We start from the raw sequence: 17911 nt of genomic DNA, 5'->3' as shown, positions 1-17911 counted from the left end.
ACTTGGATAAGATTTGGGTTTTTGTTTTTTGTTTTTCTGAGACAGAGTCTTGTCTTGCTCTGTTGCGCAGGCTGGAGTGTGGCGACGGGCTCACTGCAGCCTCGACCTCCTGGGCCCAAGCGATCTCCCTACCTCAGCCTCCCACGTAATTGGACCACAGGCACACGCCACCATGCCTAGGTGTAGAGATGGGTCTCACTTTGTTGCCTAGGCTGGTCTCAAACTCCTGGGCTCAAGCAGTCCTTCTGCCTCAGCCTCCTAAAGTGCTGGGATCACAGGCGTGAACTACCACAGCCAGCTGGAAAGGATTTTTTAAACCTACCATTCGTTATTATGGGTATTGTAGCTTAAGGGCACATGAAGCTGGCCCACATGCAAATAATTATTTGTTTGGCTCTTAGTTTTACTTTACATATTTAATACCGCTGAGTTTGTCATAGCACCATGCTCTGTTTAATACGTAGTCAAAGATCCCCCTTCTCAGCCTGACCCAGGTCTCCAGAGTCAAGACCTTGGACTAAATAGTCACCTCTGTGTAGCCTGCACGATTTTGTCTAAGTCGATGAGGAGTAGTTCTTTTTTTTGTTTGTTTAAAAGGGGAATTAATATGCACTTCTTGCATCTGGAAATAAAAGATGAGTCACATGCAACTTAAATATTTAATAAAACAATTTGCTGCCTTCCAATAAGTATTGCAGAGCGCTACGAAATATACCGATAAGCCCGGCTTTCAGCCCGGCTGTTCACTTCCATAGAGGATAAGCCGCTCTCATTACAGAGGACTGGGCTGAAGGGCCTGGGTCCGAGCCTGAGGGTGGCAGTCCCCCCCCCTCAGCCGGATTATGTGGCTGGATGGGCCGTGGCCGGGAGGGTGCAGGCCAGGCCTCGCGCACAGAACACGGGGACTGAGCTTGAGCTCCCGAGGGCTCCCTGGTGTTGAATGGCTGTGTTATAGGCCTGGTTTCTAATTTTAAGAGTTGAAAAGAAAGTGAATGGCTTTGCAAAACTGTTCTGTCCTTACTCACGTTGTTCATACAAGATGCAAATGTTGATGCGAGGAACCGTGGCAGTTTACGGAAGTTTTAGAAATAAGAGCAAGAATTGGGGTTTTAGGATGTTCCTATATTCTGAAATATTCCGTATTAGAGAAAAGGACATCCAGGGTGGTCTTCTGCCCTTTCCTGCACGGCGTGCAATGTGGGTCATATTCATTTAAAATGCTGTATAAGTGTCACTCAGGCAAGGACAAGTTCATTGGACAATTTCTTTTAATTTCAAAATGCAAGAGGTGGCAAAACGCTGCCAATAATCTGTTCCAAATGTAGGAATAACGTGCTGCATTATCCCCATTACAAAACTGATTCCGTGAGAAATGGGCATAAGCCCCTCTGTGAGATCAGGGAGCCGGATGTTCTGATGTAGGCAGCAGGTGCTCCCAGGAGCACTGACGGGGGTGAGTGTAGATCAGGGAGCCGGATGTTCTGATGTAGGCAGCAGGTGCTCCCAGGGAGCATCGGCGAGGGTGAGTGTTCAAGTACACACGTGTGCAGTTCATGCGTCATGGGGTGTGTGCATGCACATGTGTGCACATGACAACTTTGAAGACGGTTCTAACGGGCGTTGCTTTGACAGATCTTCATTTTGTCAGCCTCCCAATTGTCGTTATGGTGGTGGTGCTGAGGTCAGCGTCTTGTGATACTAACGCAGCTTCTCTGTGCGCTCAGTTCCTTCCTGTGTACAGCCCTAACGAGGAGGAGAAGAGGAACCCCGCGCTGTATGCCAGCAACGTGCGGCGAGTCATGGCCGAGTGAGTGAGCAGCTGCTTCCCCCATCGCCGAGTCAGGAGCATCTCCCAGAGTGCTGCTCTCTGTCTATTTGAAATAGGCAACAGTGTTAGGAAAAGGCATTCGTGCACCAGTGCAGGAACCAGCTCCGTGCATGCTGGTGAAGTGTGCTTGGCCTTGTGCTGTGTCCCTTGTTTCCCTCTGATGGCATTTCACCCTCTCTGATGTTTGGAAGATGCATGACTGGTTCTTCCAGACCTGCCTGCGGCCGTTGGTCACCCCAGGTCCTATGTTCCCTGTGCCCTAAATGATCCAACGGGGCGCTGGCCTGGGCCAACTTCACATCTGTGCGGCGGCCTCCACACCTGCCTTTGCTCTTCTGCCTGTGTGATACTTACCAGTGCCCTTACTCTATCTGGCAGGGTGGAGTGGTTGCACGTTTAATCTTGTAAGGTGACTTGTGCTACTTACACAATTCTCGTGCATGCAGTTAGGAAGAGAGGGAATGTCCTCACTTCCCACGGTCCCAGGTCCCCCACTTGCATGGACAGCACGGCTCACACACCCTCCCCCTCCCTCCCTCAGTGTCGTCAGCTCACACACCCTCCCCCTCCCTCCCTCAGTGTCGTCAGCTCACACACCCTCCCCATCTCCCTCCCTCAGCACCTTCCATCCCTGGGGTCCCACTCCCCCCACACTTGTCCTTGCAGCCAGGTCCTCCCACCTGGATTTACCCGCACCTGGATGCCTCCCTAGTGCTTCCTCCTGCAAAGCTCTGTCCAGTGGAGCTAGAGCCTCCCCTCCACCGGGCGGCTGCCAGACCTGAGCTGCAGGAGCCACCTGGAAGCCACGTCAGCCTCGTCCGCCGGCCCCACCCCCAGGCTCCTACTGCAGCAGGTCGGGGCATGGCTGGGAACTCATCTCTCCAGAGAGCCCAGAGGGGAACACAGCCATGGCCGGGCCCGTCAGAGTGTGCCTGGCTCTGACCTCTGAGCCACTTTGTTCACACTCCGCTGACACCCCGAAGATTCAGCTGGGCGTCCCATTCCCTCATGTTCCCGTCCTCTCCCTCCCAGAGCATGTGTCCGAGGGTAGAAATGGGCGCCGCAGTCTCTGTCCCGCAAAGCTCCGCTCAACCCCCACCACAGGCAGCTCTGAACAATACAAAAAGCTGAGTAGGTGCCGAGCCAGGGGAATGCATTCCCACCTCCAAGCCCAGCACCTCTGTGCTCCGGACTGCTGCCAATACTGGCTACTTTTGGGGACTTGGGAGGAAGAGAACAGATTTTACAGAGCTCAAGGAGAGATCGCCTGTGGGCCTCACTGATTATTTTAGAACCCTCCATTTCAAACAAACTCCGAGGAACTTGTACCTTTTTTAGGGTACGAGAGTGCTGCCATTTCCATTGTAGTAATTCAGAATTCTCTTAAAACCCCACTCCAAATTACCGGGAGCCATGTTTCGTCACATCAGGGCCATTGGAGGGTCTGCCGCCATCAGCAAAACCCCCCACCAAGGAACATGGGAGGGAGAAGCAGCCTCGGACTCCTAGGCCTGGGTGGGGCCGTGCAGCCACACTCGGGGAGTGGAGATGGGAGGGAGAAGCAGCTTCGGACTCCTCACTCGGGGAGTGGAGATGGGAGGGAGAAGCAGCTTCGGACTCCTGGGCCTGGGCGTGGCGGTGCAGCCCCTCTCGGGGAGTGGAGTTGATCATGAGCAGAGGGACCCTGGTGGTGCCTCCTCCCGGCTGGTTTCCCACTCCCGTAGTGGGTCCTAGGAGGCAGTGTTGGAAGCACGTTCTCCTTCCCCGACCTTGGTTTTCATCTGGGATGGGGCTGGCCTCTGTGTCATTCGGGGGTTCTGAGTTGAATGACACATGCGCAGTGCTGGCCTGGAGAGAGGTGCCACCCAGGACGGGCCATCAGGAGAGGCCGGGGATGGCCCCAGGTGTGGCTGGTGGAGGTGGGTGGTTCTCCCAGCCAGGACTCCTGGTCCCTGGCTCACCTGGAGTGACACGTGGCGGGGCCAGGACTGCTGTGATCTTCACGGGCAGCCCCTCAGTTGGGCCTTGTCCTTTCCTGTGGATAGCCTGAGACTCTCCTGTTCCCAAACAATGATGCCTAAGTTTGCCAAGGGGAACTTCAGCGGCTCTCAAATAGGACTGGAGAGGCACCGGTTTCTCATCACCTAAGCACACACGGCACGGTCGGGGCAGCTCTGGGAGTGAGGGCACAGCCCACCTCACTCTGCTTCATGTTACTGTGCTTCACAAACAGTTGCTTCACGTTTGTGGCAACCCTGTGCTGAACAAGCCTGTTAGCACCATTTTCCAGCACTGTGAGCTCACTGTGGCGTCTCTGGGTCACATTTTGGTAATTCTCGTACCATGAGCTCACTTCGTGTCTCCACGTCACATGTTGGTAATTCTCATGCTGTTTCAAACTTTTTCATGGTTCTCACGTGATGGTAGTCTGTGTTAGTGACCTTTGGTGTGGCTGCCGTCATTGTTTCAGAGCACCCAGATGAGAGGTGAAGCTGACCGATGAATGTGTGACTGCCCCACCAGCTGGCCCTTCCCCTGTCCCGCTGCCTCTCCTCAGCCCTCCTCTCCCCTGAGCCATCGGCGGTTATTCCGGTGGGGCGCTGGGAACTGGCCGCCACGAGGCTGGGCTGACAGGGGGCTGCCCTGCTTGTAGGGCCTTGGGTGTCTCCGTGACTGACTACACGTTTGAGGACTGCCAGCTGGCCCTGGCGGAAGGACAGCTCCGTCTCCCCGCTGACACTTGCCTTTTAGAATTCGCCAGGCTCGTGCGGGGCCTTGGGTGAGTACCTGGTTCTTCCTTGAGCATTAGCTAGAACCCGTGATGCCAAGGCCCGGCGGGGGCTGCCTGGCATTGCAGGGCGGGGAACTGAGGAGATTATTATTAATGATGTTTATTCTGGCTTTTTTCAAACATCAACTGCAGCCCACATAGCGCCTTTCAATGCTTAATGCTGGCGTCAGCTGTCTGTGTGGACGGCGCCCCAGGAGGGCCACCCTGTGTCCTGCCAGACCCGCCCTGGGGAAGGGAACGGGGCTCAGGGGCACAGGCACCTGGCTTGACACTTGGACAGAACACATCTCACACCTTCCAATTAGGAGAATGCCTTTTCTTGAAAACTAACTTGCTGCTACTTCTATCAATTTTAATATTTTGACGCGTCTTAGACGTAAATCTAGTGTTAGCATGCCGCCATTTTATTGAGAAAGAAAGCTTTCCTTCTTTTTTTGTCTAGGCTAAAACCAGAAAAACTCGAAAAAGATCTGGACAGATACTCAGAAAGAGCCAGGATGAAGGGAGGAGAGAGGATTGGTATCGTGGAGTTTGCGGCCTCCCTGGAGGTCCCCGTTTCTGACTTGCTGGAAGACATGTTTTCGCTGTTCGACGAGGTAGGGGCTGTCGCCTGCGGAGCGGGGTCTCCGCAAAACCTCCTGCTTTTTGAAGTATAAATTGTTCTCATTCTAATATAAATATGTTTTCACACGAATTTGAAAGCAGAGAAGGAAAACCACCCCTCACTACCCACCACCATCATTCTGAGGTATTTCTTCCCATGCCTTTAAATACATGTACACATTTGACGTTTAATTACGGGCAGGCAGGAGGCCTCTCTGGCCAGAGAGCAGATGAGGAGCACTCAGGACAGGGGGAGGACTCTGGCCAGAGAGCAGGAGGTGAGGAGCACCCAGAGGCAAATGAAGGACTCCCTGGTTGGAGAGAGCAATAGAAGATGAGGAGCACCCAGGACAGGGGAAGGAGGCTGCCCCCCCAAGTGTGCAGAGTGTGAACCAAGGATCGCAGTGCGTGGCTCAGGGCATTCTACCACACGCACCAGAGGGGCCCCCAGCCACGGGCCCTCTGCTGCGGGGCAGCTGCAAACAGCGTCTCGGATGCGAGTCCCGCCTGGTGTCTGTAAGGGGCCCCCAGCCATGGGCCCTCTGCTACGGGGCAGCTGCAAACAGCGTCTCGGATGCAAGTCCCGCCTGGTGTCCGTGCCACACCTGCGGCTGCGTTTGCACTCAGGTGCTTTACCACAGTGTTGGAATTGAAATGCGAAATGGTGAATACTGGTTTCACAGGCAGCATTCCGAGGTAACTTATGACACTCTGTGGTTAAGTTTTTATTTTCTGCACTTTCAAATGCACATGATCTTATGAGAGGAATATTCTCCATTTACACCCAGGACCTCAGACCCCCAGGCCGAGACCTTCCCAGAGACAGGGACTTATAGTCATTTCCACCTGCCAGATACCCAAGCCCCAGTCCCAGTACCCCATGCCTTGCAAGGGGTGTGGCGTAGCACAAAGAAAGCTATCAGTTCCCTCAGAAGACCCTCAGGGACCTGTGTGCGTCTCACCCCTAGCACCTACGGCCTGTGGTTGACACAAGCGTAGAGGGGCAACTACTGGTCAAAGTCCTCCCTCTGCCCCTGGGTGCTCCTCACCTTGCCTCCTCCTGCTCTGACCAGAGTCCTCCCTCTGCCCTTGGGTGCTCTTCACCTGCTCTCTGGCCAGAGTCCTCCCCCATCCTGGGTGCTCATTACCTCCTGCTCTCTGATCAGGGAGTCGTCCTCCTGCCCCGGGTGCTCCTCACCTCACCACCTCCTGCTCTCTGACCAGAGCATCCTCCCTCTTACCCAGGTGCTCCTCACGTCCTCCTGCTCTCTGACTAGAGTCCTCTCTCTGCTCCTGAGTGCTCCTCACCTCCTGTTCTCTGGCCAGAGTCCTCCCCCTATCCTGTGTGCTCCTCACCTCCTGCTCTCTGGCCAGAGTCCTCCCCCATCCTGTGTGCTCCCCACCTTCTCTTGTTTTCTCCAACCTGGGAGTCCTCCCTCTACCCCTGGATGCTCCTGCTGCTCTCCTCCTGGAACCTCCTCCTGCTCTCTGACCAGGGAGTCCTCCCCTGTCCAGGGTGCTCCTCATCTCCTCCCGCCCTGACCTGGGAGGTTCTTTCCTATGGTCTGGGCACACCCTGCAGCCATGTGCAGACCGTCCCCACCATCATCAGATGTGCAGACCCTGTCAGCCCCCACCTGTGCCTCTCACCACCCTGCTCTCTCACATCCGCCTGTCCCTGGAGACTCTGGGTGTGAGGAGTTACTGAGAATGGTCAGCACGGGGCTGACTGGCTTCCACAGCTGGCCTGGGGGCTGCGTGTTTAGCTCCACGTCACAGCTCCGGGTTCACCTTCTTTCTGCAGGATGGATGGGTTGCCATAAACAGACTAAATTCCTAGAGCCCAGAAGCAGCCTTGGTGCTCACGGGGTTTTCTCAAATGCAGGTCTCAGCAGGTGGCAGGCATTGCATCGCGTGTGCTTTGCCGAGGTGCTTCCTGTGCAGCCTTGTGAACTTTGGGAAGTCACTGTAATGGCCCCAAGAAGTGTACACAGCACAGTGACCTTGGAGAATGTCCTTCCAAGGTTCCCTTTTCACATGGGCAGACGTTCCTGAGTGAGAGGGGGACTGGCCTTTAATTAACACCAGCACCTGTGGGAAACCCTGGTGTTTCTCCAGTGCCAAAGGCGGCGGCCGAGCTGTGGCTGAGAGCGTCTCTCCCCACAGAGCGGCAGCGGTGAGGTGGACCTGCGAGAGTGTGTGGTTGCCCTGTCTGTCGTCTGCCGGCCGGCCCGGACCCTGGACACCATTCAGCTGGCTTTCAAGGTGAGTGCAGAGTTCACATGGGTTTGACTGGGGGATAGGGCGGTGCAGTCATGTCAGCACCACTGTTCATTTCTCTAGTTCCTTATAATATCCGTTAATTGATCATTTGCCCAACTGCTATTTTTATATAAGCTTTTTATGCTAGCTGTTGTTTGTAAAACACCCAGAAAACTCCCAGATTTATTTCTTCCTGGAATTAGCAATCCACACTCATCAGAAAGCATGGCTGAGGTTCTTCCTGGGTCCTGGGGCACCTGGGTGGGGCTGGTAGTGTCACACACCATCACACACCACAGGGCACCTAACATAGGGGCCACACGCCTCGTCCTCTCTCCCCCTCAGACTGTGGGCTGGTGAAGAAAGCATGGCTTAGGAGCTGCCCGCCTCGGCTAACCCCAGGGGCTACAAATGTCAGAGCCCCGTCATTCACCACTGGGGGGGTCTGGGGTCCCAGCCCAGCTGCAGACTCCTGGGAAGCCCTCAGGACTTGCCTCACCGAAGGGAGTCGCTGCTCCCTCGGGGCTGAGTGGGGTCTGGGTCAGGCCTGGAGGGCGGGAGGCCAAGTAACCCTGAGGGTTTGGCCTGGCCTATTCTGAGGTTCCAGCAGCACCAATGTGGATTTCATCTGGGATAGAGCTGGGCCGGCTTTGCCTGTACAGAGGCACACTTTTACCAAGGCGTCTCACAGGGCGTGACTCACATGAGCCACATCTCGAGGGCCTGATGTGTGTCAGTAGCTGCGTGTCTCACTGCTCCAAGAACTCCCTTCTCTGGCTTCTGACGCCAGCACACCCTCTCCATAGCAACACTGGGGAATGTCCCCACATGCAAAGGTGGCTTGTGGGGGTCTCCCCAGGCAGGATGAACTGGATGACCTCAACATTTGGCAGCCCTCTGTAAGAAAGCCCGACCTCCTCCAGGCCTGGGCAGCCTGCCTCCTAGGGCCCTGATCTGAGCCAGGCTCTGTGGCCTCACGGCCCCCGCTGGCCGTGCTTTCACTGCGCCCTGTTTTTTTAAAAAAGTTTTTTGAGACGGAGTCTCGCTCTGTTGTCCAGGCTGGAGTGCAGTGGTGCGATCTTGGCTCACTGCAACCAACCTCTGCCTCCCAGGTTCAAGCGATTCTCGTGCCTCAGCCTCCCAAGTAGCTGGGATTACAGGCTCATGCCACAGCACCTGGCTAATTTTTGTAATTTTAGAAGAGATGGGGTTTCACCATGTTGGCAGGGCTGGTCTCAAACTCCTGGCCTCAAGTGATCCACCCACCTCGGCATCCCAACGTGCTGGGATTACAGGCATGAGCCACCGCCCCCCGTTCTGCTGGCCCCACCAGCCCCTGCTGTAAAGCTACCAAGTACAATCTGGAAGGAATGACAGCAGCGGTGAGGGCGGCACTTGCCTTGTTTCTCAACATAAACAATGGGCTGTGGAGCCTGACCGTCCTCCCGCAGAGGCCCCACCTGCAGGTGGGCAGGGTAACTGGCTGTGGTTGGGTTGAGGATGCCTGCTGGGGAGGACAGTGTGCACCGGGTCCCTGCTCAGGGTGGGGTACGTGCCACCGGGAGGTCTTTCTCAGGTGAATCCTGCAGGCGATGGGTGAGGCCCAAGATGGGTAAGACACCAGGGTCCCGCCTCACCTCCACCCTCAGCAGCTCCGCCCTGAGGGCACATGGCCTTCCTCCCACCCACCTTCTTGTGGGCTGCCTCCCCATGTCCCTTTCTGCAGCCTGTGCCTTCCATGGTGTCATCATTTCCTGAAGTCATGGCCACTGTGCTTTCCTGCTGCCCTGGGAGCCTGGCACATTTTGAGGGGGGCTGCATGTAGCTGGAAGGGCTTCCATGGAGCGAGCAGTCTCGTGTGAGAGAGCGTAGCAACTGCACCAGCGTGCTGCCCTTGGGACATAGAGATCCAGGAAGCTGCCTCCCAGGCTGACCGTGGACACAGAACTCCTAGCACCTAGGACCCCAGAGGCACCCGCTGGTGCTGGAGACTTTCCAGATGGGCAATGCACAGACGTGCTTCATACGCCTTGGGGCCCCTTGTTTTTGTTCTTTTTCATTATTATTACTGTGTAAAACCTTAAGATGTGGTCTGGTAAAACCTCGAGCAGCTCAGAGAGTGGACAGCGAGAACTGAAGTCTGTTGCCCGTGGTAGCTTCAGTCCTACCTCCCTGCATTTCCCGTGCAGCATCTACACAGGCTCCGAGGATGAAAGTCTGCATCTGCAGTTGTCATGTCCAAACGGACACAGATGTCAGGTCGTCCCCGCTAAAGCAGCCTTGGAACCACTAGGGGGCAGGAGGCACTGCTCTCTGGGGGCCGAGTGGGATCCGGGTCGGCGGAGGAGCTGGAGGCCGTGGCCCTGAGGGTTTGACCAGGCCTGTTCTGCGGCTCCAGCAGCGCCAACGTGGATTTCATCTGCAGATGTTTGATTCAGCAAATCTAAAAGCAGGAGACAAACGTAGACCACAGAAGACAGGGTGCCCGCGTGCACCAGCGCTGTGGGATGAGGCCCAGGGGAGGGAGGGTCGAGGGTGAGGATGGGGTCCCCAGAGCCTGCGGCAGACCCGGTCCGTGGGGGTAGAGACAGGGCCCGGAGAAGAAGGTGATCCCTGGGACAGCTTGCCAGGCCGGAAGGCCGGAGGCGTCAGCGTTTTTCTTCCCTGAGCACCACAAGGAGGAGCCGGGCGAGGTGAAGGCACAGCCCCTCCCTGAAGAGAGGGCAACGCCCCTCACAGGCAGCCCACTTCTCGGAGGGGGGAGCGAACGCTCACAAGATCACAGCGCACTGGAGCAGGAGAAGGGGACTCGGGGTCAGGGCGACGGCCCTGTCGGGAACCCCAGGACCCACGGGCCCCAGGCAGAGAGGGGGCGGCGGGGGTTGGTGCAGCCCCAGGTAGAGGACTCGGGGAAGAACCAGGTAGAAGAGCTGGCACATCCGAGGGGGCGGGGAGGGGGGTGAGGGAGCCCGGGGGTTGGAGCGGAAGGACACGGGCGGACCTGAGAGGAAAGTGCTGCCACAGAGCCCGTGGGCCAGGCTCGAGCCTCAAGGGCTGGGGCAGGACCCTGCACCCCACGGGGAGCCGAAGTGTTTCCGAGGAGGCAGAGGGACGAAGGGACGGGCAGGCCCTGATCAAGGGGTCTGGTGGATCTCCAGGTCACAGAGTCCATGTGAAGCCAGGGATGGGGAGCGCCATGGAGTTGTGGGGAGTGGGCAGCAGGCGCCTCGGCCCTGATCCCTGCACAGAGAGGGCCGGAGCCGCCGCCTTCACAGCTGGAGCAGGAGGAAGAGAGGAGGCGTCACGTGTGAGGCTCAGGAGAGAGCCCGGGTCCTGGTTCCCGCTCCCCACTGGGGCCCTCCCGGCCCTCCCAGGTCCTTCTCATTTCTGCTCCTGATCTGCCCTGTCGATTTCTAACTATCAGGGCTTTTTAATGTTATTACTGATGCTTGTGAACACGTCCGCTGTAGCCTGTACTCAGGCAGACAGAGGGCTGTGGGGAGACGCTGCAGCCCAAGCTTCGCCACGCTGGCCCGTGGCCCAGGCAGGTCCCTTCTGCGGCCTCCCAGTGGCAGCCACAGGTGCTGGTTGGTTTGCTGAGCTATCACAGGTGGGGTGGGCAGCGTCTAAGTCCTTGCCCGAGAAGCATCTGCTGTGGGTCCACGAGGCACCTGGAGGGGCCCGATCCAAGGTACAGGGCCCTGCCGCATGGCTCCACATGGAAGCTCGAGTCCCCCGTGTCCAGCCGCCGACCCTGCAGGTGCCCAGCAGCTCTGAGCGGGGCAGGGCCGCTGGGGTGTCCCTGGACATCGGGGCCTGGTGGGCGGGGGAGGAGGCCGCAAGGTGACACCCAGTTTGCCTTGCAGATGTATGGAGCGCAGGAGGACGGCAGCGTCGGCGAAGGTGACCTGTCTTGCATCCTCAAGACGGCCCTGGGGGTGGCAGAGCTCACCGTGAGCGACCTGTTCCGAGCCATTGACCAAGAGGAGAAGGGGAAGATCACATTCGGTGAGCTGGCAGGGGTGGGGTCGTGCTCGCGGCCCTTGGGCAGTGCCCAGGCAGAGTGTGGGGCGAGCCCCCATGGGAGCCCAGGACGGGAGTGGAGTCCCCGCCATGGCTCCATTCACCAGGCTGCCCTATGTAACACAGAAACCCCTGAGAAGGAAGGTTCTGGAGACCTGGCAAGGTTCCTAGGGAGCTTTGCAATCTGATTTGTTTTGGCGGTTTATACAACCAAACTTCAAGCCCAGTTCCGAAGCGCTGAGCCTTCCATGGCCTCAGGCCGGGATCCAGGTGCCTGGAGGTGGGGGATACCCGCACCCAGTCCTCGAGGCCACTGGCTGTGGGCTTTGTCACTGCCGGCTGGGGCGTGGTCTCACATCCCCCCTCTCCTGGGAGGGGTCTGTCAGGAGAGACGAGGAGGCGGGCGCCGCAGAGCCCCGTGTCGCCCAGGACGACTTCCACCCGAGAAAACTCACCTGTCTGTGGACATCTGATGAGGTGACTGGTAACACGGCTGTTTCCAGAGCACGAGCTGTCGGTGTCCGGGAAATGGTGGTTGATATTTTTAAATTGCTGTGCAAAATCCACAAACCCGAGCCCGGGGCGCCTCCCTCCCCTGCAGTGTGAATGAGCCACGCTGCATCCACCAGAGGCTCCCAGGGCTGCAGGCTCTGGCCTGGCTCATCCCGGTGGATGCCACAATCTCCACCTGGAAGTGTGGCCTGAGCAAATGAGAAGATGCGAGAGAGCTGCGTGCACAGCTTCTACATGGGGGCCTGGAGGCGGAAGTGCGGATGTGTGCACTTGTTTCCGTATTGAAAGTGCGTATTTGTGTTTAGTTACCGTGTGTGCACACGTGTGCGCTTGTTTCAGTACTGAAAGTGCACATGCGTGTTTAGTTACCGTGTGTGCATACATGTGTGTGCACACGCATGTGCGTACTTCTTTTAGTATTGAAAGCGCGTGTTTAGTTACTGTGCGTGCACACATGCACATGTGTGCGCTTGTTTCAGTACTGAAAGTGCACGTGTTTAGTTACCTTGTGTGCACGTGCACGTGTGCGCTTGTTTCAGTACTGAAAGTGCACGTGTGTTACCGTGTACGTGCGCGCCTGTGTGCGCGCGCATGTGTGTACTTGTTTCAGTACTGAAAGTGCACGTGTGTTGCCGTGTGTGCACTCGTGTGTGCACATGTGCACTTGTTTCAGTATGGAAAGCATGCGTGTGTGTTTGTGTGCATGTGTATGCTTGTTTCCATTTTGAAAGCACACGTGTGTTTAGTTACCGTGTCTATGCTCTTGTGCTTGTGTGTGTGTGCACGTGTTTAGTTACCGTGTGCATGCACTTGTTTTGTGTATGTGTGCACGTGTTTAGTTACCGTGTGTGCTTGTGTTTGTGCGCATGTGTGTTTAGTTACCGTGTGTGTGCTTGTTTTGTGTGTGTGCATGCATGCGTGTTTAGTTACCATGTGTGGGCATGTGCTTTTGTGTGTGTGCACGCATGTGTGTTACCGTGTGTGTGCGTGAGCTTGTTTTGTGTATGTGTGCATGTGTTACTGTGTGTGCATGTGCTTGTTTGGGTGAATGTGCATGTGTTACATGTGTGTGCACGCATGTGTGTTACTGTGTGCACTTTGTGTGCGCACGTGTTACCGTGTGTGTGCATGTGCTTGTTTGTGTGTGCATGTGTGTAGTTACCGTGTGTGTGTGTGCTTGGTTTGTGTGTGCGCATGTGTGTTTAGTTACCATTGTGTGCGTGTGCTGGTTTTGTGCACATGCGTGTGTGTTTAGTGTGTGCGTACACTGTGTGCATGCACGTGTTTGGTTTTTGTGTGTGCGCTTTTGTGTGTGTGCGCACGCACGTGTGGTTGCCGTGTGTGCGCTTGTTTTGTGTGTGTGCGTGCATGCATGTTTACCGTGTGTGCGTGTGCTTGTGTGTGTGCACGCATGTGTGGTTACTGTGTGTGTGCACTTGTGTGTGTGTGCACGTGTGTGTGGTTACCGTGTGTGCGTGTGCTTGTTTTGTGTGTGTGTGCACGTGTGGTTACTGTGTGCACTTGTTTTGTGTGTGTGTGTGCGCGCACATGTGTGGTTACCGTGTGTGTGTTTGCGTGTGCACATGCATGCACTTGTTTCCATTTTGAAAGCACGCAACGCTCCTCGGTGTGTTTAGGCTCTTTGATGTTTGTAGCGGGCACCCACCAGCTGCAGACAATTTCCAGTAACAACGATCCCTGGATTTTCTCACCTGGTGGCCCAGGTTCTGAATGTTTCTGGAGCTGCCTGGCATAACCAGCCCCCTGCACCACCTTTCCAGCCCCACCAGAAGCCTCCATGGTGCCATCAGAAGCCGAGGGCGCTCACCCGAGAGCCAGGCACAGAGTGGCCAGGAAGTGCAGTCCGAGGCTCTGTGAGGACGGCCCCCTGCCTGCCGGGTCCCCTGGTGTGGACGAGGGCACCCTCTCAGAGCGCCAGATCACTGTCCAGACACTTGGGCTTGTCCCTGAGCCAGCTCCTCTGGTTACAGTGCCTCAGAAGTGCTAAGTCCCCAGGATATATCTGTCGAATTCAAAACCAGAAGCTTTCTATAGGGTTTCCCAAAAGCAGGAGTAGCTAGGAGGACACCCAGCCTGCCCCGTTGTCAGGGTGACTTTGTGCACTGCAAAGAAAGTAAGCGCAAGTTCCTCTCTCCACCCCGAAAGCATCCGTTTCACAGACGATTCTAACCCTCCCCGGAGGGTGTGAGGTGGACACCCGCCAGGGCCCTAGGAAAAGAGCCTCCAAATCCTAGACATTTGCTCGTCCCCATTCCATGACCACAGGTGCCTTTGTCTTTCCAGCTGACTTCCACAGGTTTGCAGAAATGTACCCTGACTTCGCAGAGGAATACCTGTACCCGGATCAGACACATTTCGAAAGCTGTGCAGAGACCCCACCTGCGGCAATCCCAAATGGCTTCTGCGCCGATTTCAGCCCGGAAAACTCGGACGCTGGGCGGAAGCCTGTTCGCAAGAAGCTGGATTAGGACCGAGGGTTGCGGAGAGACGCGGCCCCTCCCGCGTGGCATCACCGCCATTAGCCTCTTTGCGAATGACCTCCGGGCTCCACTCCTCACTCCTGCTGTACAGGCACTGTCTTCAGCCCGAGTTCCAGGGGCCTCGGGGGCTGTTTGTATCTTGTTCCTTTGTGAAGTCTGTTGCAGAACCGACGCTTACTGTGCGAGAATCGGAGGGCGCGCACGCGGATCCCCCACCTGGCCTGGACCCCATGGGGTCAGATTCCCTGCCGGGCGGGGGACACCGGTGCCACCCCATGTTCTCCCACGGGGTCCTGGTTTCGAGTCTCTGTCACAGCCTCTTCCAGCGGCAGCGTGCACCGGGCGGGCCTCCGTACACACTCAGCACACGCCTGCCCATATGGAGCGTGCGCCTGCGTGTCACTCTGGCACGAAACCTCTGTCTGCCTCTGTGGATCCACAACCTGGCAGAGCTGTCGCCTGATTTTTCAGTGTTTCTACCTGTGTGCTGGAGCTCATGAGTATTTTATAAACTCCATTTAGGTACTTCAGGAAACATGCAGCATTTTTTAAAAAATGAAAATTGTTTTTCTACTTCACTTTTCCTTTTAGGGTTAAAGGATATTTATTTATAGGCCTTTTTTTAAATATATATAGAATCTGAGGCTGTTTGGGCTTTGACTTAAATTTCCATCAGGCCTCTCTCCAGCAGGTAATCCCTCTCCTTCCGTTGGGTCCCTGGGGAGGTGTGAACTCAAGGACCTAGCCCCAAAACACTTTTTCTGCTTTTCTTAATCCTTTTCCAGTTCCCTCTTTTTTTTTTATAAACGTTGGCAGTTTGATGTTTCTGTTTCGGCATAACATAATCCACTTCACTGTAGCCTAAACTCCAATCCGAGGTTGGATATTGTTCAAATGAGCAGGGCCCGAGCTGGAAGCTCAAGGCAGCCGCCACGGGGCCACTCCTCCCTTGCTCTCAGGCCGGGTCCCTGCTGGAAGCGGCTGCATCTTCCTCTCAGCCCTGGTTTCCATGGTGACTGGCGTGACGCAGCCGCCTGAGTGTGGCTGACCTTCCTGCAGAGAGGAGCCGCAGTCTTTTGCTTGTGGAAGGACACGCTGGGCCGTGCGGTGCGGAGGGTGACGAGGATGTCTGGTGACAGCTGCACAGACACCACTCTCTCTGCAGCACTGCCTCCCGGTGCCAGGGTCGCGGGCACATCCCACTGAGAGTGGGGGTCCTGCCCCATCTTAGAGTCAAAGGCAGAGGGGCTTCCAGGCCCTGGATGGGGGTATTTTGGTGTCACCTGAAGTCCCTATGACATCACCCTGTTTCATCATTTTTTATGACATAATTAGAAACCCATCCTTCAAGCACAATAATCATCACAGACTTCAGTTTGCTTCCTAAAGCAAAGGCTCTGGGTTTGTTTGGAAAATTTTTTTGATTCCTGAAATGAATTGATTTTCATATTTGGGGCATCTCTATAGAAAGTGACCACCAAGGCCAGTAAGTACAGGAAAAAATGTTTACTAACTTCCTCAGAGATGCGTGATACGCGTTTCTCCACTGACAGACATTTAAAAACAAACAACCTTCAGCTCCGTTTCAATCAATCACCTCGACTTGTTTCTAGCATGGACACTGCCAGCAGGACAGACAGGGACGGAGTAAACTGAAGTCAGTTTCAGGGCTCTTGGCGTGTTGGACACAGAAGAAATTCTAGTGCAGCCTTTGGTAGCTAACAGTCATTGATTTTATAATTGGAGAATGTGTAAAGATTCCTTTTTCAAGGAGAAGAGCCTGCAAATGGCCAATGAAGGAGGTAAATAAACTAAGATATTCCGAGGGAGGGGACCCAGGCCGTCTCCCTTCCGCAGGTCTGCAGATGAAGGGTTTTTTGAATGAAATGCCACTGTGTATTTTCAGAAAAAAAATCTCTGATAAACAGACTTTGAATGGATGTTTGTTCCTCCTGATTCTCTTTTCTCTTTGTGGTGACTTAGAGTTGGTGGGTATTCAGAACTGTGAATGTACATAGCATTGAGTTAAATCCCTTGTGTGTGAGACGGGACACAACGGGCCCCTGGTGGCCTGGGAACCAGACCCGTGGGCAGGTGGGGCATGGGCCCTGGGCTGCAGGGACCTGCTGGGGTGTGAGGGCAGAGGGAGGGTTGCCATGAAGGAACTTGGGATTTTCAATGGAATAAATAAAACAAAGTCTTCTATACTTGGGAGTGATGTTGTTTTGTGTGGTTTTTTATTAGAAGGACAACAACAGGCATTGTGAGAGGAGAGCCAATCCAGATGAGATTTTCTTAGTGTGGTTCTAGTATATTCGGAAAACACAAGAATTGAAATTCTACAGAAAAAGCTGTCTTGGTGGCAAAGGGACGCTCTGGAGTGTTTTGGTATTTTGCAGATGGTAGCAGACATTTTACAGAGTTGAAACATGGATGGCTGTCTGCCTGCCTGGTGGGTTGACTTATGTAATTTCTCAATTTTAAGTACATGCACCTTAAGCATGTTTTGTCAAGCAAAGAGGAAAAGGGATCTGGCATTTAGTGCTACTGAGTCAGTAAAAGTTGGAACTAGAGGTAAAAGACAGAGCTCACTGTTACACTCCCCAAAACTGCATGTGAAGAATCAAGATTGTGTCTTCACCAACATCAAGGATGGAAGAAAACTTAAGGAGAAACGCCTGCAAATGTCCAATCTGCAGGCGTTTCTCCTTTTTAATACTTTGAAAAACCAACTTTCAAAGTTCACCATCCACCACCACTCATTTCCCTGTGTACAATTATGGGGGATACTGAGAAGGTGAAAAATGAATCGTTATGTTGTTCAGGAAGGTAAGTCTCACACATGGGCTACCAGTGAGCTGTGCAGTCTGACCTCACTCGGTGAGAGAGAATATGCACCAAAATGACATTATTTCAAGCAACAGCAACTTTTACTTCATGCTTGTATGCATTTGCCATTTTTAATAAATGAATACTGCCATTGAAATTATGTCCAAGTTTTAAAGTAAAGCAAGGGTTAAAACAAAAACTAGATCTGCACATCTCACATCAGCGCTGGATGGGGCAGCTGCTGCTAAGACGCAGCTGGTGTGAGACCGAGGAGGAGGAGTGTCTGGCTCCAGGTGCAGGCTGTGGGCAGGGTGGCTGTGCCTGGTGGGTGCACCCGGGGAGGGGCACAGCAGGGTAACTCGTGTGGTTTGCGGCACACATGTTTGTCATCGAACATGCCTCTGCTTCTGTGTGTTCAGTTCTCTACTCAGCGTTGGAGCCAGGAGAAATGAAGGTGGGACCCTCAGGGAAAGCAAACCCACCCCCGGTGTTCACGCAAGAGTTGACACAGCTGTACCTGCTGTGCCGGAGACTCCATCAGAACCACGGCAGACAGAATGG

General features: G+C 54.9%; 1 protein-coding gene across 2 annotated transcripts in view; it reads left to right on the top strand.

The window, feature by feature from the left end:
- The window catches only part of LPCAT1 (lysophosphatidylcholine acyltransferase 1), a 59258-nt gene extending 42523 nt beyond the window's left edge, over positions 1–16735 (top strand). Inside the window, exons 9-14 of one of the 2 annotated variants that reach the window (XM_032135348.2) lie at positions 1725–1807; positions 4482–4607; positions 5062–5215; positions 7389–7487; positions 11351–11492; positions 14325–16735. In XM_032135348.2, coding sequence (XP_031991239.1) covers positions 1725–1807; positions 4482–4607; positions 5062–5215; positions 7389–7487; positions 11351–11492; positions 14325–14509 — 789 coding nt within the window. In that variant the 3' untranslated portion in view covers positions 14510–16735. Of the gene's footprint in view, positions 1–1724; positions 1808–4481; positions 4608–5061; positions 5216–7388; positions 7488–9210; positions 11305–11350; positions 11493–14324 lie in introns of those variants that run through there. The other variant, XM_058430122.1, reaches the window with a different exon arrangement.
- The last annotated feature ends 1176 nt before the right edge of the window (positions 16736–17911 follow it).

Source organism: Hylobates moloch, unplaced genomic scaffold (genome assembly GCF_009828535.3).
Source record: "Hylobates moloch isolate HMO894 unplaced genomic scaffold, HMol_V3 SCAFFOLD_17, whole genome shotgun sequence".
Classification (NCBI taxonomy): domain Eukaryota; kingdom Metazoa; phylum Chordata; class Mammalia; order Primates; family Hylobatidae; genus Hylobates; species Hylobates moloch.
This window is presented reverse-complemented; position numbering and strand designations above follow the sequence as displayed.